We start from the raw sequence: 22,935 nt of genomic DNA, 5'->3' as shown, positions 1-22,935 counted from the left end.
ACATATTTCTTGTTTGTATTAAGCAGCTGTCCTGGTTCCAGGACAGAGTTAATTTCTGTAGTGGCCAGGAGGGGCAGCTATCCTATATCACCTCACCATTGCTTGGGGGAAGGGGGTCTTTTTGCAGTCAGGGCACTGTGGCAGTGGTTCAAGTATTACAGCTTCCCATGTGGTGAGCTTTTTTTTTTGTGTGAAGCATTCACCTCTCTTTTACACCCTTTTATTAATATTGTTGCTGTTACTGTTTCTTATTTCACTGTCGTTTCCAGTAAGCTGCTCTTATCTCAACCTCTATCTTTACCTTTTGTACCTCCAATTCTCCTCCCCAGCCTGCCACAGGGGAGGGAGCAGCAAGCACACGGCACTGTAGTTTGGAGTGTTGCAGTGGGAACACTAAACTGGGGAACATCATTCCTAAAAGTCAACAGCCTTATTTGGTATCCAACATGGGGTACGAAGGGTTGAGATAACAGATATGACCAGAGCAGTTGGAAACAAATTTGATCTGAGCATTTGTTGTATTAGATACAGAGACATCGGTCACAATGTTGCTCGGTCTGTTCAGGTGGTTGTGGTACCTAACCCTGTACATATTCTCATACAGGCAGTGTGCCCATCACAATGCTCCTCTTCAGAGCAGGGAGAGGGATTGGGATTGCTTTGTTACTGTACTGTGGGGTATCAGTTTACTACGTGATAAAATCAAGGGCAATGAGGGTCATGTGGGATGTGCATTGAGTGCTACTCTGCTGCCCTTACCTCAGACACTACCTTTGTGAGCACGTTAGTAATCATACCCAGACTGTGCAGGGAACAGGGGAGAATGATCTTCCCCAGCTTTTCACCCCCTTTTCCTCTTTCAGGCCTGTTACAACAGCTTTTGTGAATTCAGAACTTCCTCTGGATGTTAAGGAAAGCATGGTCTTATTGCTATCTCTGCTATGTCTCCTCAATATGGTTTACATCATGTTCAGAGTCAGGAGAGATATTTATAGGAAGGCCATTCAGAGATCTGCCCTGAGGGTGGATAGTCAAGAATGGCACGGGAAGGTGGGAGAAAATGGGCCAGTTTTTGGGGAAATTCTCTGTTCCAATGGTTTGAAAGTTCACCCCTGAACAACTACAGGAGCCTGTTAAAGTGACAGAATACTTGCAAGGAGAATGCCGTGCCAACTCCAGAGCAGCACCTTGCTGTGGTGAGCTGGGCCACAGCTATTCTTTGCCAGACACATTTCCATAGTAGACAGTACCCTTAGGAGGAAAGTAGACCAACGGGAACCGTGGTCACTCAAACTGCAGCTGAACATGAGGAACAACCCATGCTTGGCAACAATCACCCCTGTACAGAAGAAGAAATCCAAGACCAAATCAGTTTGCTTAGTGAGGGATGAAGAGGAAGCACGGTCCTTGAACAGGAGGAAGAGAAAGAGCCAGAAATAATCACCCAATCCCTATCTCCAGGTGAGCTGTGAGCTATGCAAAAAGACTTCAGCCACCAGCTGGGTGAGCCCCTGCTGACTGCCAATGCTGGGCTGCATGTTAAAAGGGAAAGCCCTTTCCACACATCACGCCCCTGATGCTACATGGAGTAAGTGGGTTGGGCTGATCACACAGCGAGCTCGAACAGGAAATCCCAGTCACTCAGGGATCTTGGAGATCATCACAAACTGGCCTGAAGACAAAAATTTCAGACTATCATCAGAAGAGAAGGGGGAAAAGGTGACACATGCTGAGGAGGCCCCACCATATAATCAGCTACCTGAAAATGAAAAGCGACACGCTCTCTTTACTGATGGTTCCTGCTGTACCACAGGGATCCACTGAAAAAGGACAGCTGCCCTATGGAGTCCTACACAACGAGTCGCAGAAGCTTTTGGTGAACAAGGTGGATAAATTCACATTGCAGAGCTGAAAGCATCCATCTGGCTTTAGATATTGCTGAACAATAGGGACGGCCAGCATTCTACCTCTACATTGACTTGTGGATGGCAGCAAATGCTCTTTGGGGTGGCTGGACCAATGGAAAAAGACAAACTGGCAGTGCAGAGGTAAATGCACTGGGCTGCCGAATTGTGCCAAGACACTGCTGCCCAGGGAGAGAAGGTGGCTGTAAAAGTACATCATGGTGTTGAGTGGGGATATCATATCCCCTATCACACACCAGCCTCTGGAAAAGCTGAACAGTACAACAGACTGTTAAAAACACTTTGAAAGCAATGGATGGTGGAACCTTCCAACAGTGGGACTGACATTTAGTCACAGCCACCTGGTTAGTTACCACTAGAAACTCCACCAATCAAGCTAGCCCTGCCCAGTCAGAACCTATATATGCTGTAGAAGGGGGTAAAGTCTCTGTGGTGCACAGGAGGAATGTGCTAGGGAAGACAGTTTGAATTAGTCCTGCCCCAAGCAAAGGCAAACCCATCCATGGGATCGTTTTTGCTCAAGGACCTGGGTGCACTTGATAGGTAATGCAGAGGCACAGGGAAACACGATGTGTACCTCAATGGGATCTGATTTTTGGGTGGGAATAGTCTGTAATGTTGAATTGTATAATACTGCTTGCTGAATGACATTGCCACTGATGCTATAACTTCTTCCAGTCGTGGTACCGTGGCAGCGGTTCAGGTATTGTGGGTTCACATGTGGTGAGCTTTTTTTCATGTGTGCATTGTTTGCCTCTCTTGCACACCCTTTTATTAATATTGTTGCTGTTACTGTTCATTTCTTAGTTCATTGCTGTTTCCAGTAACTTCTTATCTCAACCTGTAATCTTTACCTTTTCTTCTCTACAACAAGAAACTCCTTTGTGATGGAGACAAACATACTAAAAATACAGACTACTGACTCTTTGCGTATAATCACAAAGTTTTTTACAGTGATTTAAACCAATCTGTTTTACTCCATGGTTCCAGACTGGATGCTTCATTTCACATACCTAAATCCTAGAAATACTGCCAATAAAACAAAGCTGCTAAATATTTTCACATCCATTTTTGTATAATATAACTACAAAGGTTAAAAATTGATTTAATTTATGATGCTATACAGAGTTTGCAAGTTTTGCTTTTTGAAGGTAACATAACTGGTCAAAACTTTTCAAGATGAAATGTCTGCCTGACAAAAATCCTCAGGTTATCACTCACTGGAGTGTGCACATTTCCCTGTTTTTCCACAAATAGAAGCAAAAACTCTTCACTCCCTCTTTTTCCTTTGTAATTTCCCTTTTCTGATCTGCTTTGAGAGACTGTTTCATTGTACATTTTGCCACACAGTTAAGTTTACTTTCCAACATCTAAACACCATTTTCTAGTTTCTAAAACATTTATTAGGAGTTTTAAAAAATGCTTACTAATTATACAGTCCTGTAGTTCCTAAGTGCACTTGAAGCATCATGAAACACAGTCAAGATGAACAGAGCATGCTAAGAAAAGTTCTGTAGCTTCATAAATCTAAGTCCTGTAGTTTTACAACTCCAATACACTGTCGCTACACCTGTGTCAACATCAAGTCACATTCATTAGCAAGTTATCTACCCTATTATTGCAAAATAAGGATTTGTATTACATGGCAATCATTTATAAACCCAGTCTGAATCATTACGCATCAATCAGACTAATCTTGAACCTACAACAGGAATTTGACCAACAGAAATGCAAATTTAGTCTGTGTCTTACAAAAAAAAAATTTGTAAATAAATGACTATGCTGCAAGGCCTGCAAAAGTCTTAGACCATGACTGGAGAATGAACAGGGCAAGTCTGCAGCCTCTTCGTTGTCAACACCAACTTCTATAAAAATGCCATGCAAATAATTCTTCAACCTCACCTAAAATTTCAGCTATTATCATGAAAGTCCCCAGGAAAGGTTTTGAAATATTAAAAAAATGAAGTAAAAACCAAAAGTAGAACACAGCCTGTCTGATCTTTTGAAGTATTAAAATCTTCATTAATTAAAATTTATTTTATCTCTTCCTCTGAATAACAACAAAAAAATCAGATTATTTTTTAAATTTTTTGTGATTTTAAAAATAAGACTTTGTACAAATTTTTCCATTATAAGCTACACACGTTAAAGTTTTAATGTCTGGAGCTTTTAAGAAAACTTCCAAAAAAATCTATTCACTTTGTTGAAACAATGTGAAAATACAGTATGCTTTCTGACAACCATGCAAACAAGTTTATTAGATGCAGTCTACACACAGAACTATATTATAGAACAAAACAAATTTCTGGGCCATCGACTTTAATCAGGGGAAAAAATGAGCAAGAAATAAAGCCATCCAAAACAAAAAGGAGGAAAGAAAGTAATCGGATGGCAAAAAGAAACACAACTAGATCTGGAGATTAAGGTAATGTGAAGAACTATTCATTGGTTTACATTAAAATGGAGCCAGAAGAAACCTTTCTGTAATGAAAATAATTTTTTATGACCACAATGATTATGGAAGAGCTTTGTATTCATAACCTGCAATCACATCTTTTGAACAAAAAGGACAGAATTCCAAGTCAGCAGTCAGTACTTCCTACAACAAGAACCTGTATAACACAGGTGCATCTTTTCTCCAAGTTTTGCAAAGAGGTATCTGAAGCAGAAATACCATGTCAAGTCAGAATGGAAATATTGTGATTTTTCCAAGTAGTGGGAATTTTTAAATAACATGGCCAAGCAATCCTTTCAGTAAAAAATAAAAGATCATTTTCAGCAGTTGGGCCACAATGTTCTTCAGTTACAACCTAGACACCTCAGTTTCTCAGTTTGAGGAAGTACAGAAAAACGCTGCTGCATCTTGCCATCACCAAGCTCCGCCTCTTATGACAGGAATCCTCGGTCCTAAGCAAAGAGCTGATCCACTAGTGACCAACATTCTGAAACACAATCCTAAGCCTACTATGTTTAATGCAGAGGGGTGAAAAACTAAGCATTCTGACTGTTTAGCTACTCTGTTTGCATGAAGTCCTGCACCTCCTGCTGTGCCTCGGTCACCCTGTTCTGTCGGCTGGAGTCCTTCGAGTACCTGTCCCCAGCATTTGCTTCCTCCCTTCTTGCCTACAGTGTGCTGAGTTCATGAGGCATGTCAGTGCCACAGAGAACTGCGTGGGGAGAGAAGAATCAAAAAGTGGAAATGCATTTTTGAGGAGGAAGGGCCTTCCTTCACAGTGCTCTCTGTGACACCTATCACACTAGCACTCCCTACATGAGCTTTAAAATACTGCTATATGTGGCTTGCTCTTCTCATTTATTTCAATGACATGGTAAATACTGTTGACCAGACAATTTGTAAATTATTAAAGTGACCCTTTGAGTGTTCCAATAGCTTTCACTAATGATGTAATTTTTATGCCATTTAAAACAAAACAAATGGATTCAAAGTCCTTTGGATTCAACTCTACAGTTTTACCCAACCACTCTATTGTGAGCTGGAGCTGCTCTCTTTGCACTGCTAGCAACGACCGTGCACGTGTGCTCTCTGTGGGAGGAAAACCACATTACTAAATTTTCAGAAATTCATGCCTTATTGCCCCATAAACCTCATCTCTGCTCCAATGATTAAACAACAGAACAGCTAACAGAACTGCTCCATTTTCTGCTGATGATTAAGAATCATAACACATTTTCTTTGCTGAAGTACCTGAAGTGTACAGTCCATCAACTAAGTTCTCTGAGCACTGACAGTCACATTTATCTGGTTTACATACTTCAGTTCTGATCTACTAAGGGCCTTAAGCCACAACAAAAATAAATAAATATTTAAAGGCAATGCATTCTGTAAACGCATTTGGCCAAATGAAATTACGGCAACAAGAGTAACTGCATTCTCAAATACATTCAAATTATCTAAAATACAAAAAATTCCCTCTTTTTCACATTTGGGTTATACCAGTCTTAAAACTGAATTTTTGTATTTTACCTCTGCCACCGAAATAAAAGTAACAGCAATGCTCAGCAAACAAGTATAAGGTACTGGAAGAAACTTCCAACAGTCTCACACATGTAACTTTTTCTAACCACCACATGGATTGAGTAATACGCTTAATAATACACTTAAAACTGCAAAAGTCAGCCAAAGAAGATGCAACGATACCAGAAGCAATGTTAATAACTGACCGCTAAAGACTAGCAAGTGTTACAAGTAAGAAAACCACGGGGGGGAGAAAAGGATAAGAAGCATCAAGGTCAAAACCCACCCAGCATTGCACTGGCCAGCTTGCTCTGTTCTGTCATAAGTTTTAGAATATTGCTGCTCTAGAAACAGAAGTGCTGCCTGATGGGATTTGGAGTAAAGGTGTGAGAAGTAGTATCCTACAGACAGACACACTGTTAAGATATGGACAATACAACATTTCATTCAGTAACTGAATTAGAAATAGGAAAATGTGATGTGCCCTACAGATAAAGCAGCCAAAAAGTAGGAAAAGCAACCCCACACTTTACCTGCATAAAGCACTCACAGTGAGCACAAACAGAAGCAGCAGATTCTGACTGGAACATTCAAACCAAAGGGTAGAGGTCAAATAGTTCCCCAGGAACTCTCCACTAATGCCAGCCATTGAGGGCAGAGGACTACTGCTAACAGCTGAGCTATAGTTCAGCCAGGGATTTTATTCAATCTCCTTGTGGGACTACAACATACCCCTGCAGCAAAAGAGATTGAGCTGAAAAAAGCATTGTTTTTGGGTTTTGTGGTTTTTTGTTGTTCTGCTGTTCATAACTATTACTGCATTAAAAAATACACACACTGAAACCAGAACTATTAAAACAGTGGTACACATATGCTGGCATAAGGCTGCCAGCAACACATTGACAAGAAGCAAGAATTCATTTAAGCAAGGACTACTGCATATATTATTCAGTCATTTGGACCAAGCTGTTTTTATAGGCAAAAAAATACAGCTTTACCTCTTTTTAGAAAGAGAGAGGGATGGCACAGTCAGTGAAGAGAAAAAGATCAAAGGCTGTTTGTTTGCTTTACTAGTATAAAAATAAACCTCTCAAACTATTTTTCAGTTCTACAAAGACACTTTTAGAAGACTGTTCGAACCAAGTGTCTCAGGACAATTATTTTCATTTAGTATAACAGCTACAAACAAATACCTTGTAAGACTGCAGGTTCACAGTCACCTCTGAGAGAATGAGTAACAGAAGTAAACCATCCAAAACACTGCTTCTTTCCTTCTTTTAAATTTAAATATGTAAAATGCTACAGAAAATTTACTGGTTACATTTCCTTAAAAAGACAGTCCAACATTCCCAAAACAAGAAAAAGCCAAGTCAACCGAATATACACTCTGAATGATCTCTTATCATGACAGAACCTGCACTGAATTTTTCTGTTTCTGTAAGAGGTAAATTCAACCAACATGTAAAAACTCACATTTTCTAGAGCAAGAATTTCAAGCCTGACATTCACCTATTCTAATTCTTCAATTATTTACTAACTTTCTGTAATCCACCCTGTCTGAAGCTCAATAAGTACAATATTTGCTCACAATCAAGTGCCATGAAACACTTAGATCAATGAGGCACGAGTACTACACAGAATCTACCCATTTAACCCATACAAAATTAAAAAACCATCTACCTAGGAATACAGAAGTTAAGTGAATTATTTAATATGGAACCATGCATGGTAACACAGATTCTAAAGTAAGATCTACAGTGTCAAGATTGCTCTGAGTGATCATTTTCACTCATCATATCCAACTGTATGCTCTCAAATTAATGTTGTATGCAAGAAATATTAGAACACACTGACAACATTTGTAGCAGTTGTCACAACGGGAAGCTTCTTCAATTGCTGAAAGAGTCAGTTGCTCAGTTAATAAAGATGTACAGTAAAGCAGGGAAAGAATATCCAGTCTGAAGTCTGACCACACACCAAACAGGAAGCAAGAATATGCCAGAACTGAGTCTTAATAAGGGTTTTCTTAAAGTGTATTTTAGATATAGATATAGAGTAGATGCACTAAAGAAGAGAATGCTTGACATGGATGTTTTGCACTGTAATGTTTAGAAGTGCATCAAATTGTGATCAGAACATAGAGCTTTAATTGAAGTAGGTAACTACTGTACTCGAGATAAGAACCATGCATGAACTAGTACACCTTACTTCACACTTTATTGTGTTGACTAGAAAAAGGCTTGCTGAAAATAGGCTGTTCCTCTGTAGTTTACAGTCAGCATTTGTGACCCAAGTCATGCAAAAACTGCATGAAGTCTCAAGAAGCATTAAAAACATTTCTTTACATGCACAATTGTCTTACACTGCAGTATTTGTCAACATATAGTATTGGTTGAATATTTTGGATGGTCAGGTACTCTTATCTCTGTGTAAAAGCTGGAATTCTTTAATAAAGAAAACTGGAAGGCCCTAAAACAGAATACAAGACCAGTGTCAGACCAGAGTCTGGTCTGGTCGTCTTTTTAAAACTACGCTATTTTTCTCTAACTAAACCAACGTGCAAATATGAACAGGGCAACAAGCCATCTTCCCCAAAAAAATACAGTGACATACTAATTATGCAATATTTTAAAGTAAAACCCACCATGATTATCAATAATTATTTTTATCTCTCCCAAAGACCTCAAAATATCTTTTTTTGTATACAATACCACTCCGAAAAAACTCAACTATACCAAGCATCACACTATCACTAATGACACAAATCTCATTCTCACAATCTTCTTGAGCTCTTCCTTCCTAGTAATGAAGTAAATCTAACCAAAATACAGACTTTTAAAGGGTCACAGACAATGCACAGTGAAGTCCTGATTGCCACTTCCTGACTCAAACTGTTTATAATCGGTATTACACAGAAACACAAACTTTCAGCAGCTTTATAACTGAAGATCCAATATTTCACAAGATACAGATCAAAACAGAAGAACTGCTGTTACATGGAGAGAACTGTCTCACTTCCTCTAAGAATTGCACTTGTGTTGATTGAAAGATTTGACACTGGCATTCCAAACAGTAACAGCAGTTCATAAAACATAATGGTCCAAAATGACTTGCAAATAGTGTAACTACATCTACATTAAGAACTCAAATAAATGGCAAAGATCCAAAACAAGAGAGAAGACAAAAAATAAAATATGTCCTACTAAAATACATTTTTTTCAAATTATAATTTGAAATGTTAATTTGCAGAATAAGCTAGTAAATAGCAAATACTGCAGTGTCAATTTTAAGTTGTATAAGATACAGCAAATGTGGTTTAGGAGGAAATAAACTCATCAAAACAGTAATCAGGTTCTAAGCACACACAATCAAACAGGAAAAATATCTTTCAATTCTAGAACTAGCATACTTTGAAGAAGCAATGTAAATGCAATACATCATCTTGAATACTAGAGGCAATTTCATCTGACATACCTTTTCTCTCTGTTTTCTGTGCAGGGATGGAAGATGTGGATGTAGACAGTTTTGATAAAGTGGATGCTCCATTAGCATCAAAGGATTTCTTTGGCTGGTGATCAGATTGTAGAGAAAATGGACTAGGAGGAACAGTGCTTGGGGTAGCAGTTGGATGAACCACTGGTTTGATGGGATGCTGTACTGGAGTAGAACTACTGTGAGTCTCTGCCCTTGGCAGTCTGTAGTCTCTGTCATTGTGCCTGCTTGTCTGAGATAAAATATTCTGTGGGAGCATACTGCTGGTGTCACTGGAATGCTTGTCTTCCACTTTTTTCAGGATTCCCCAAGTAACGTTGCAATAAGAAAAAAAGGAATAAATTAGAAATGAGTCAAAGTGCAGAGACTTTGATTAATACAGCTGCACACCAACAACTAGAGCTGATTGAACTTCTTATGATTAAAAAAAGCTTTAAGTAGATCAGCATCAAAAAAGGCAAAATTTAATTCTACTCACTGACAAAATGCATTTTCTGACCTTTGCTTGATTTAGAGTTCCGGTTAAGCACTGTGTTTTGATGAAAGGCTGCTTTATAACAAGTGTTACAGTCAAGTTAACTTTTGAAGTCGCCTAAAAAAAATCTAAATCAAAATCTATTATTTCCATCTTGTATTTAGTGTGAAGAGATAATTTGTGCCATTTTTCTTTTGTTCACTGAAAATCCTGAACATCAAGTATAAGTTTTAAATTCTAGCCTTCAAAGAATTCCTCTTCACGTCACTTAAGTATTAAAACAAACTTACTTACAGTTGAATTAATTCAAGACAACTATATATACTAAATGAGTGACTAATCTGCATTTGTCACACAATCATAAGACTTTAAAATATGCTCCACAGGGAACACACCAAGCAATACAGAGTAAGTCTTTTTATAGATTCTTAGATTGTCATCTGTCTCAAAACAAATACTGCATTATGCATGTCTGCTATCTTTTTGTAGCATTCAGTATGTTTTAGCACATGCAGTACGTTTCACTATACACAGAAAAACAGCCCTTTATACATCCCTACGTCGTCAGGTCCCAAGATTGTGGGGGAAGATTAATACTCTGACTTCTACTTTTAAATCATCCGGAGAACTATGCTACAAATTCACCCAAACGACATCAGCATACAGACAGAATCCCACAGTACAACTATTTTCCACAAAAAAATTGAATTGACAAAGATTAAAGCTAGGAAAAAATTTCAAAGTTACAGAAATTCATAGTGCAGGAAAGGTTTTGCTAAGAGTATTGGTGCAGTAAAAACATACTTGCAGTAACATATACAAGCCTCTAAAAACCCTGATATCATAATCCACTAAATTAGCCTATTATTTTCAGATGTGAAATCAAGGCTTTAAAAGAGACCTCTGCATCTCTATTTTTAAGCTCAAAATATGACATTGGCAGGTCTCAATGATCACGACAGTCCAACTAAACTATAAATTGTGCAAGTTTTTTAGATAACTACTCATGAAGATAATTAAATTAGGCAGTAAAAGCTGCAAAAAGAAGGAGCACCACGAACAGCACTAAGCAAGTGTTACACTAGTAAAGGCTTAAAGTTATTTTAAGAAACAACATTTGGGAGAGCTGACTGTGCTATCCACTTTTGCTTTTATATATAAAAAGGTGAGAAAAACAGCTAAGAAAAGGGATTTTTTTAATTTTTTTAAGTTTGGAAAAGAAAACAGTAATGCAAACAAGGCAAGAACATATTGCTGTAAAAAAACCACATACTTCCACTGGCAAACCCACTGGCAGCTGTCGCCTGCATCACCTCTCTTCTGTAATCCCTATCTTTTGGAAAACTGTTAACTGACATTTTGCTTGCTTCTTTTTGTCTCTGCTCCCTGAAGAAAAGAAAACAAAAGTTAAGTAAGAACTTAGATCATCTAATAATACAACAGTTTCTATGGGTGAAGTTAACATGAGATGAATTAAACTGCTCTAAGAGCTTGCTGCTACGGGCAGGGTTGGCAAACTCCGGCCACTGCTTCCTTACACCCGTGCTTGTTGAAGCCCACAATGTACCAGTTCAGCTCACTAACACTGACAAAAAAAAATGAAAACAGAACAACTCAAAACAAAACTTAAAAAACACTCACCAAAAATCAAAACAAACAAACCAACCATACTTCCCCCTCAGGCTTTGGATTGTTATGGGATAAAATAAGTGCCAGAGGTCACAGTAAGGGTAGAAACATGGCAGACTTAGACCACAATCTGTTACAGCAGTAATCTATTAGATAAGCTCAACTCTTAAACAAGCTTAAGAATATTTGTTCCTTATACAATTAAAGCAAACACAAGCACATACCTTTCCAGCCACTCTTTTGGTTTTTCCCATTGTGAAACTTCTGTTCGGCAGTTGTAGTAGTATTTTTTGCCTGAAGAGCTGATGTGTTCAGACCAATCATCCGCAGAATCATAAGCCTTTAAAGTACAAACAGTGTTGGACAAAAGACCACTTGAGAGTTCTAATATACAAATTTAAGAGTTTTCATTGTTTTTAAAACTACATGGCATCCTTATATGCATTTGCATCACTGTTTTCCCTTTCACCATCTCTAAACGCCTGTTTCACTGATAGCCTGAAGATGTGACCACTATGCTCCTACTGCATTCTGCAAGTTTCCTCTTAAACAAAAATCTAATAGTATGTTTAGTGAGATGGAGTAATGTCAATACTGATAATATTAGTTTCCTTCACCTTAAAATTTCCTCAAAAATTACTGTATTTTCAAAATTTTTCTATACATTGCAAATTCACCTATTTTGTTTTAGCGCAATTTTTAACAAACACTACCTTAACTACTAAAACTTGGATAATAAAGTGACTAAAATGCACAGTGCATCTTAAATAAGTAAAATCATACTGTCTTCTCCGGATTTATCATAAAGGTCATGGAAAGTATTTCTTCTTTAATTTAAATAATCTGGTATTTTAAAAGTAAAGGTAGGTAGCTCGAAGCTCTAATGATTATCAATCAGAATTGTTTTACAACAACTGCATCTTGAATTTATAGAGTGTTTATAAAATAAAGCCTTAAGTTGGAAAACTCACTGAAACAGGTAATGTACATGCTGCTTGTCTTACATAAAATTATGAAAATATAGTGTGTATGAATGGGGTGACACAGGGATGAATACCAATCACAAATACTCACTGCATCAGAAGTTTTGCTTGGATTATTGCTGGGATTAGAAGAATGTGAATTTGAACTATGAAGAGCACTGTGGTTGTGTGAATTTTCTTGTGGAGAGTAACTGGTCCCTAAAGGAAAAAAGAAAGACTGTTCACAATGTATGTTTTCAAAAAAATTAACAGTCTACATTCTAAGGAGGCAGAAGGGCAATGAAGAGGGGAGGGGAGAAAGTAAGTTGTCCACAGCCTGAACCACAGCATAGTTCAGATGCAGAAGTATTTCAGGAGACCACATGCATATTTCTTTTCACAGAGAGTAAAACTCACTTTGCCTTTCTAGTTACAATAATGCAGTTATGTCCTTTCGCTGGTCTTACTCTCAAACTTTATTCCATTACAAGCAAACAAGTAGCCTTTATAACTTTTGACACTTTGAAGAGTCCTAACATGCCAATTCAGAAATTAATAGGCATTTTCTCCTCAACATTAAGTCAGAAAGTTTAATAGGCTTACCAACAGCCTACACAGATGCACAAAATCAGGCTGTAAATTCACTGAAGCAATGCTGTTTTCTTAACCACTGAGACTACTTGTAACTACTTCTAGGTAACTCTTTATGCATACAGATCAGACCAAATTTTCCCGCACCTCAGTCTCTGCAATAAAGGTATTGACATCTAGAATACCAAAAGCAACATTTCCCAAACTCCTCCTGCTTCTGGCCTCCCTACCAACTACTTCTCAAGGTAAGCTGGTTATCCTCAATATGAAAACACTTAAACACAAAAAATCCCAGCTGAAATGGAAAGAGATAATTCTCAACATCTTTTAGATCTGGATTTGTGCCAAAGCTCAAGTCATCTGAACAGTTCCACATATGAAGTCAAAGTGCTTTGCAAATAGCAAAGAGTGGATCTTATGAGCAACTACAGTAAAGAACAGTCTACTTAAGTGGACTGATAAGTGTGAGCAAATGGAGTAATAATAAAAAAAATTGTTTTAAAGTCTTCCAAGAGTGACACAAAGAGACAATGACTAAATGACATAGCATGGTGCAGAATTAGAGATATTATAATCCAAATTCTGTCTTCTGAGCCTTCTGACTACACAAGCACTGACAAATTACTATTTCAAAAATTTCTTCCTCCCCACCTCTAACCCTGCAGGTTAGAAAAACAGTCCACCACAAAAGCAAAGAGGTACAACACCATGATTAACCTGTTTAGTACCTTACAAAGGTTAAAGGTCATTCTGCACACGTGTTACAGCAACCTGAACCATCAGTATCTCAAAACCTTTCCCCACACTGTCTTGACTAAAACTGTATGTTATTCTCTTTAAGGCTATGGAGGGTGAAAAAAAAAAAGGAAAACAGAGTAAGTCTCATACTCAAATAACCACCTTCCAGGAGCTAGGCAATTAGTCCTACACCAAAAGTATCTTGCATGCTTAGAGCCAGGTAGAATGACTTACCATTGTGCTTGTCAAAGCAACACCCACAACATCACACGCTCGTGATGCACAGGCATAACAACAAAAAATATATTTATAAAAATAGACACATTTAATTCCCCTAAATATAAGTAGTATATTGTAATTACTAGTCTGTATTCCTCAGTCACACCAACAGCCTAAATTTTTTTTTAGACACTGACTGGGGAGTGAAATAGCTGTTTAATATTTTTGCATCAATCATACTGTTAAGTTTTTATTTATTTACTATACCCTTCCACTGAGATAAAATCATTAAAATTTCTTTATGTATTTCCATAGGTTGCTCAACGCAGATATATTAATTAATTTCTACTACGAGATAAAATCATCTCCCTTTTTCAAGGAAAAAACAAGATGAAAATTTACCAGATGGCCTGTTTGAATAGTTTGATCATAGTCCCTTCAAAATGTCAGAAAACACCAATGTACTTAATTTACTGTAATCCCATAGCATGGATGCAGGAACACTGCACGTTGTTCAACATACTGAAGAGGTACATGGTTATACTTAAATACTCCAGTGGTCTAAATACAGCACCACAGTGAATCTAACACTCATTTTCCAAACACAAGTAAGAGCCAACAACATACCTATTAAATCAGTAAAATATTTTAAAGCCAGTTCTACCCAACCCACAAACAAAGCCCTCAAATTCCCTGTGCAGAGTTTCAGACCTCATGTGTTCTATCAGCTCAGCACATGCCCCCTCCATCTCACACTGTGCCCAGCCCCGAATTGAGTCACCAAGCAAGTATCAGAGCAGCCGCGGCAGTCACACCCACCTGCAGCTGGCCCCGATAGCAGAAACACCGACTACACAGCACTTTATTCACAAGGGGCCCCTGGGCCCCTCTGTGCTGAGCTGCAATCCTCCCAGACTGCACACCCAGAGGCTCCACCCAGCAGGGATCCTGTCCGAGCTGACGGGCCTCAGCTGTATAAAAACTGAGCATGGCTGCTCCAGCAATACCCACTGCCTCAGGTCACCAGGACAAGCCATGTGGGCATTTACAGGGCCAACCATAAATACATTGCCAATGGTGCCCAAGACAATTACACAGTACAATTACAGGTGCAGGTTCACCACCCACACCTCCATTTTATTTTATGCATAATACTGCTTTACGTTTGGATCTGTACCTGAACTTCAGAAATGAGCATATGAAAGGACTTCTGAACTCATGTTTGCTGCTGGGAAGCTTCCAAGACCAAAGCAAATGTACTCTGGAGAACAAGAGTTTTAGGCACTTCATAAAAGTTAAGGCCTTAAAGATTCTATGTAAACATGAAAACCATATTGCCAAATCACCTTTTTATACTGAGGTAGCAAGGTTTTGGTATGCAGTTAAATCCATGCACAACAGTCATCTAGGAATCTGAGAACCCAGCCAAGCAAGCAGTGCCAGCTCAGGCTGCCTGGGAAAGTTGTAGAAGATCTTTTAAAGGCCACTAAGTTAAAACAGCATGCAGAAAGCAACCTGCAAGCGGAGGTCTACCTCTAAAAAGATGTGGGGGTTCCCCTGACTTGAATGCCTTCACCTTTAGCAAAGCCTAATCCCAAGTCATCTTACAGTGGCTGTGACTTGCAATCAGCTCTGCATCTCCCAGCTGCATGCCTGGCAAAGTAGATCATGAAAAATGACTAATTCATATTCCAGAAACAGGACCAATAAGGTAGACAGCACACTACTGTCCCTCAAGACAGTCCCTTATAGCACTTCTCACCTTTTCCTCTTACAGTTAGACATTTGTTACTGATTCCACTTTCTTCAGGAAGAAGGGACAAAGACTTGTTTTTAAAGTTCTTATTAATGTATCTTAAGATTCAGCAATTGCAAATATATATCTTTGATGCACCACAGGGAAATTCACATTCTGTTATGAATACTCCAACTCAGTTACAGAACTCCCCATGGAAATGTTTACTGCATCATCACGCTGAGTTTCCTCAGCTTAATCATTATTTTGAAAGTTGGAAAGAGCTACTCCTAACTGGAAGATGGCCAAGAAGGGCATCAGCACTACAGTTACATAAAACTGAAGTGGTGCAACTGTGTGAGCAAGCCTTCACTAACACTAATCCTAGTGATGAACAAGTCCTAGTGCCGGTCAGAGTCAGGGTTAGTTTATCAAAGCTATCACCTAGTCTTTCAAACAATCACATCCTCCTTACTAATGCATGAAAATCACCAGAAAGCACAAAGAGCAAGGTTCTGGGAACCAATTAAAAAACTGGGCTGTGACTTAATGCCTACTACAGATCTGAGATTCTGTCATGCCAAGACTCACTTTAAGTAGTTTCCAGATCCAAACTGCTGAATCCAAGACAGTTTGAACTGCAACAAGGGTTCAACACTGTGCTGAACTTGAAAAACAGATATAACATAGAGAGAAGTAAGAATATTCCACTTTGCAACACAGTCAACTTTCTCTAGTAATTATCACATTTAATTAATATCTCCATTAACACCACTTCAACTCTGAAATTATGAAAAACTCATATTCTGAGTTAGTTAAGGATTGGACTGTTCTAATAAAACAACTGATAAAATCCCTGTCAATATCCTAACTCTTACAACCATAATAAAACCTGTCAGTGCAGATAATACAAAGGAAGTTTACAAATGCTCACCAGCTGGAACTCAAAGGTAATCCGCCCCTTCAGTCCCTCCAGAGGGAACAGGGATTTTAGGAAGGAGAGTCATCTTTTCTGTGCCCAGAAACCAGGCATGTGGAAAGAAACACTGGGCAGCAGAAAAGCAAGGAAGTTCATTCTATTTGTGTCAATGTCATACATACTATTCCATGAACCTATGTTCCAACTCTCAGCTAACATGCAATCAAATCCATTAAACTGGAGATAATATCAGAACCTGAACTTCCTCAATAGAACAAATACTACCCAACTGACAGACACTAAACTAGCTGTTAACAGAGAAAACAGCAAGATGATATTTTATGGAGATAACTAATTAAGACTTGTTTAAACAGTGAAAATGATAGAAATTTATCTAGGATAAGCCTAAATTAAAATGTCTTAAGTGTATTTCAACTGGCTTTTTTAGTTCAGTGCAAATCTTTGTCCGGAACATTTTCTGAAGTACTGCATATGGGAGTAAATAAAGCAGCACAATAGGAACACAATACCCAATGTCCCAGCAGTAACTAAACAGCCTATCATGGCCATTTTGATTTGCCACATGTAGAAGTAATAAGACAAATCATAATTTTTCTTCACTGCATTTTTATGTGGCCTGCTATATTGAAATAAATATGGTTGCCTTCCACAGGCAAACAAAAGCATAAAAACTTGCCATCTTCCTAGCAGAGCAGTGGCCTCAGAGAATACACCAACTGCGCAGTAACATTTTCCAGAAATTCATAACATACTAAGTTGAATGCACAATGCTCTGCCAAAAGAAGGAAAATCTAGCCTGATCACTGTACTGCCCAACTGCCCAATTACATACTCATTATGCCCCCCCAAATAAATGTTTTATACCAGTCAACAAGTAGCTCTATTGAGCATAAAAGCTTACAAAGCCTCATTTCATTCCCTGCCTTCCTCTCCTGCCACACTGCCTATCCAGGACAGCAGTCTCTGTTCTTTTGCAATATCCAGTTCACAGGGTAATCATTCCAATATAAAGACGTTTTCATCTTTTTTTTCAAGTTGCCATTCACACAAAATTTAATGGAAATCAGCCAAAAACATTACTATAAACAGACCAAGACTCGTACATACATGGAGTTGCAAAAATGACCAATAAGGGATGGAAATGATACTATAAGCATACAGTTTTATTCATAATAGAATTTTTCTTCTAAAATGGCAGTAAGAAAATGACACCTTCAGAAGGAAAAGTCAGGAGCAGTAACCAGTGAAAGTTAAGGACTCCTATTGTTTTACTAATGCAATACTCCACACATGCCAAGATATTACTGATTACTGAAATGAAAAAGAAAATTAAATCTTACACACTGCATAATGTATAGCATTTTATTACTTTGCTGTCTTCTGTTTACACTTTTATTTTTAATTAAATCTACTCAATTTATTTCAGAAACTGAAGTTTAATTTTAGGGCAAACAGACCAAACTGCTCTAGAAAGAAAACCACTTATCCTGCACATCAAAAAGGAAAGCAAAAGGTAATAAAATGTTAGAAAGTTAACACTGCTAGAGCAGATATAAACTTATTTTGGTCCAACTATCCTCTTCCCATTTGCTCATTTTCTTGTTACAGCTACAAATAAGAAACTAAATAAATTTGGGGTTGTTTTCTTCCTCCCCTCAGTCCACCTCACAGTAGCAGTGAGAAATCATTTTTCAAGTTAGACATAACTTTGAAAAGTATCAGGTTCACTAACAAGGTCCACTGAATCCACTGAGTTTCTTTATGATCCAATACTCAAATGTCCCAAATCATACCATTCAAAAAAGCCTAAGGGATGAAACATGCATTTCCACTACACTCTAGACAGAATCCCTACCAACTTCCTTCTTCAAAGAAAACCAGTATATTGTCAGTTTTCTTGATATCTCAACTACTGAAATAACAATAAGCCAAAGACGGGACCAATAATTTTACCATCATCTGTATAAAACATTTACTCCTAACTTCTGAAGTGGAGTAAGCAGTATCATTTGAAAGAATTTGCCTCTTTCTCATGAATTAAGGCAAATTCCAACCAGCTTCTAAACACTTCTGATAAGGCTCAAAGGTTACTAAAGTAGATACTTCTAAACAAACTGTAATCTAGAAGGTGGATCTACGTGACATTGATAACTACAGGTGAACAACAAATTCTTCAGATTTACAGTTACAACTTCCTCCCTTTAGGGGGCCTTAGGTTCAGGTCAACTAATAAATTAAAAAAATGCTAGGAACATCCTCAACACTGCTGAACACTTACTAAGGCACCCACTTCATTTGAGATCAACTGACTTGAAAAAAGCATCCTAAGCAATTTTACCCATGGAAAATGTATTTCAGCAATACAAGTGTCATATTCCTAACACTCAGAAGACTTCAGTGTGTTAAATAAAACCCAAACTCCCTGTTCAACATGACTAATGACAGTCAATTTTAAAATCTTTTTAAACTTGCAACACTAATTACCATTACTATGCCTGATGAAGTGGAGTGGGACATTCTTCTGAAAAGAAAACAGAGGTAGGTTGAGAATAAAGCCAAACTCTGCTTTCATTCTGGACTGTAGCTCATAAAACATTTACATCTCTAATACAATGTCAGAGACTGCTCAAGAGAGGTTCCTCTCTCCTCAAACAACAGCTTCATGCAAAAAGAGGCTTTTAAATTACGACACGCAAAACCAGACATGTTAAACTGACAGCTTCAATCCTTACCAAGAACTAAGAATGAACTGAACTCCACTGAGTCATCTGAACTCCAGCCTGGATCAGCACAGCAAATGGGCAATCGAGTGAAATGTCCCCCCCCAAGCCATCCCCAGCAACACACCACAAACCCAAATGACCAGCCCTCCCACGAACACACTGTAATAGAGCATTAAGAGATTCAAGCTCAGTAATGGAAGTCTAACAGCAGCACAACAACACACCATCCTACCTCTGGCAACAACACTTCCACAAACCTCATCAACTAAAAGTGAGCAGTAGATTGTCTGCTACTAGTTCATGCCTCAGACTGGTCTGATACCTCTGCAAAAGATAACAACTTCACTACATAAATAACAGCAAGAAAGCTGTGAATAGGTTTTCAGGATATTACTTGAGTCATAACTAACTAAGCATCTGGTAATAAGCAGTTACCACAAAGACGGAGAACAGTGTGCGTGTAAAAGTATATTCAGTGCACATCAGAAACAACCATTTCACTTCTGACAGATCCCCTGAATCTCTATTTCTGTAATCACTGATACATGTTAAATAGTGTAGATAATTCCAAATTTAAAGCTTCTTCCTCTCAAAAGCCAAGAAAAAGAAAAACTAGAGAACTCAAGACATTTCTAAAAATATATTAGTCATCTGGGGCAATAGGCACATGCTCAAAGGATTTCTGAAAATTAGGCTCAAGGGATACTAAAACTGCTTAAAGAATTCCCTTAACATTAACAGGGGGGCATCACAAATTTTACTTTTTATTCAAGGAGCTTCCCAAAGAACATAAAAAATTGGAAGAATCACCGATGTCTAACAACACACACCTCAGATGGAAGTTACTCAAGTGCAGGCACTGTGTAAGCACTGGGTATTCCAATATTTTAAGATTACAAACAGCACAGTAATTCACTATGAAAGACTGATACACCATAACCTAGTCACCACAAACTGTAGTTTTATTAAAGTCAGGGGTTATGCAAAACAATTTCTGCTTACAAAGGAGAAAAAAAAAGCAGGGGCCTTAACACAGTTCAGAGACTACTTCTTTTCTGTATATCCACAGCACCAAATTAGTACTCCCACTCAAAAGCTCCAAACAATTAAGCAAGATATGACAACTTAATCTCCCTGACAAAATCCTCTGAGCAAAAACAAGATTAAGTAAGAACAAGGCCATGCTGTTTAGCAACTCTCAATTTTCTTTCAGTGTTTTGAGTAGAGCTTCTTGAAGACAAAGAACTTTAAGGAGAAGACTCTGTGAATGCAATACTGCTTACAAATGAACTTTAAATGCAAGTTTCCATTACTCAGTTTAAAATAAGGAAGATGAAGCTGCAGGCTTTTATGACACAGGTAGTGCTATGCAGTGACAAATGCTTGCAACCTTCGTCCCATCTTAAAAGTTTCTTCATCTCAGGTGAGCAGGCTGCACTCAGTATCAGCAATTCAACAAGTACATGGTGTTGTAGAAATCTAAAAAAGGGAGTCTCTCTTACAAAACATTACTGCAATCCTGCAAAAAGATTAGTCACAGACATAAGTAACACACTTAAATCCTTAATAAAAGGGCTGTGGCAGAATGAATGTCTAAGCGTGTTAAAAAATAGGCAAGAGCAAAAAAAGGCAGCGTGTATGTCCCTTCTTAAATGTGTCTTAAAAATAGTACCTAAGTCAGATTATCTCAAATTCGTATCTCAAGATCAAATACAATAGAAGAACCAACCTACACTTCAATACCAGATCATTCCTTAAGTGCTATTAATATTTGTCATATGAAGAGAACTTTGCTTTTCTTCTAAGACTATGCAGTGTCCATGTCTCAATAAAACAGAAAAAGTACCACTTCACCTAAAATCTGAATATTGACTGATCTGCTCATACAGAATTCTGGAATATTTCTGTTTTCAGCATGATTTTTTTTCCCCCTGGACATGTTATTTCTTCACCATAAATGCGCAAGCTAACTAGAAAATATTTACAATTAAAAGCAGCAATTGCTCAATAAACTTTTAGATAACCTGAGAAATGACTAGGCTTAGATACACTACATTTTCAGTTCTGGACATGCTATGCCACCTATGTATTTATTACAGTATAGATATATAACAAGTATAAGGATTTAATTTCCTGCTTATTTAATTTTCCACTGGGAATTGTTTTTGAAAAGAAGAGACATTAGTAACACTCAAAAAATGAAAATAAAAAAAAAAAACAAACAACAAAGCAAATCAATTTCTGTCGCATAGAAGTTTATCATTAAAATAAAGTAACACTGGCCCAGATCTCAGAGTGTAAGTGGAGCCAGCAAGGACTGACCTAAGAATTAATATATTTAGTGTTGTGGTTTTAATAAAACGGATTCATAGCCTTATTTCAGGCTGGCCCATCTCAGCTTAACAAAGCTTAGCTCAGCTTAACAAAGGTATTGTGCAACACAGCTTTCCAGTATCTAAAGCACAATAGGTGACAACCCAATTTATTCCTCTTCCCATTAAGTAATTCTTAAATATATACATAAAATTCAACTGGTCCTTCCTGGAATTTCATTACTACAGGACAATATGCCTCTTCACAAAAGCTAAAGTTATGTTTACAAACTCAAAATCTATTTTACAATTGTTTGATTGCCTAAGTGTCTCATTTTATTTCCCTAGTTAAGTAAACACTCTCAAAAGGACTATACAAAAACTGGAATCGTTACTGTAGGCAGTGTTTTGCCAGTAGAAAGAGGTGAATTTTACACCTCTTGAAGAAGATCATATTATTCTTGTATTAAAGGAAGAAGAAATAGCATTCTTTCAAAAGAAACGAGGGGTTTTAAAAATTAAATCTGTTTATCTGTCAGCAGGTGTCTGAATGAGGAAACTACTCAAATGACTTCCCCAGACAAGATCTGAACTCCCGCCAACTTTACTCAAGAGCGACAGCTGACATGAACACAGCAGCATCCAGAAGAATATAATTATGTGGAATAACAGCAGAAAATAGGAAAAGCACATTACCTAACTTGTATTGCAGAGTTAACGCACAAATGCATGTTATTTATTACATGTCTTAATAAATAAAATTTCTTGGTGGTTTTTCCATGTTTGGGAGTGAATAGGTATGTTTGAAACATAAGAAATGAGATAAGCAGGACAGATCATAATTTTTCTGGTTTTGCTACTGATAAATAAGAATAATTGATAACTCTGCTGCTCTCACAAACTCAGTGACAAATCTACCTAGAAAAGCACTGCGGAAGACTGTTGCTTTGGAGGACATAAAACTGTAATATTTAGGAAATCCAGGAAACTAAGAGAGAGGAACTAGTCTGTGTAACTGGAATGGAGCTGTAAATCTGCTTCTTAAAAATCTTTTCAGAAAGCCTGACATGCCTAAATATATATAGCAGGTCAGAGAAATTAGTCAACATGTATCATAAAAATAATGATAAAACTTTAGACAAAAAAAAGACCTGAAGATTTCTGCTGCCCCTCAGACACATGGAATTTAGCTCATTTAGCTCTGAAAACTAATTGTTC

At 37.7% G+C, this 22,935-nt stretch overlaps 1 protein-coding gene across 1 annotated transcript in view; it reads right to left on the bottom strand.

Annotated features, from left to right (window-relative positions):
• The window catches only part of WAC (WW domain containing adaptor with coiled-coil), a 55,952-nt gene that overhangs the window by 22,792 nt on the left and 10,225 nt on the right, over positions 1 to 22,935 (bottom strand). The window contains exons 4-7 of the mRNA XM_064636392.1: positions 12,572 to 12,678; positions 11,722 to 11,837; positions 11,142 to 11,254; positions 9,376 to 9,684 (exon numbers count right to left, since the gene is read on the bottom strand). Of these exons, the coding sequence (XP_064492462.1) occupies positions 9,376 to 9,684; positions 11,142 to 11,254; positions 11,722 to 11,837; positions 12,572 to 12,678 (645 nt within the window). The remainder of the gene's footprint in view (positions 1 to 9,375; positions 9,685 to 11,141; positions 11,255 to 11,721; positions 11,838 to 12,571; positions 12,679 to 22,935) is intronic.

The sequence above is a fragment of the Pseudopipra pipra genome, chromosome 1, assembly GCF_036250125.1.
Source record: "Pseudopipra pipra isolate bDixPip1 chromosome 1, bDixPip1.hap1, whole genome shotgun sequence".
Classification (NCBI taxonomy): Eukaryota; Metazoa; Chordata; class Aves; order Passeriformes; family Pipridae; genus Pseudopipra; species Pseudopipra pipra.
This window is presented reverse-complemented; position numbering and strand designations above follow the sequence as displayed.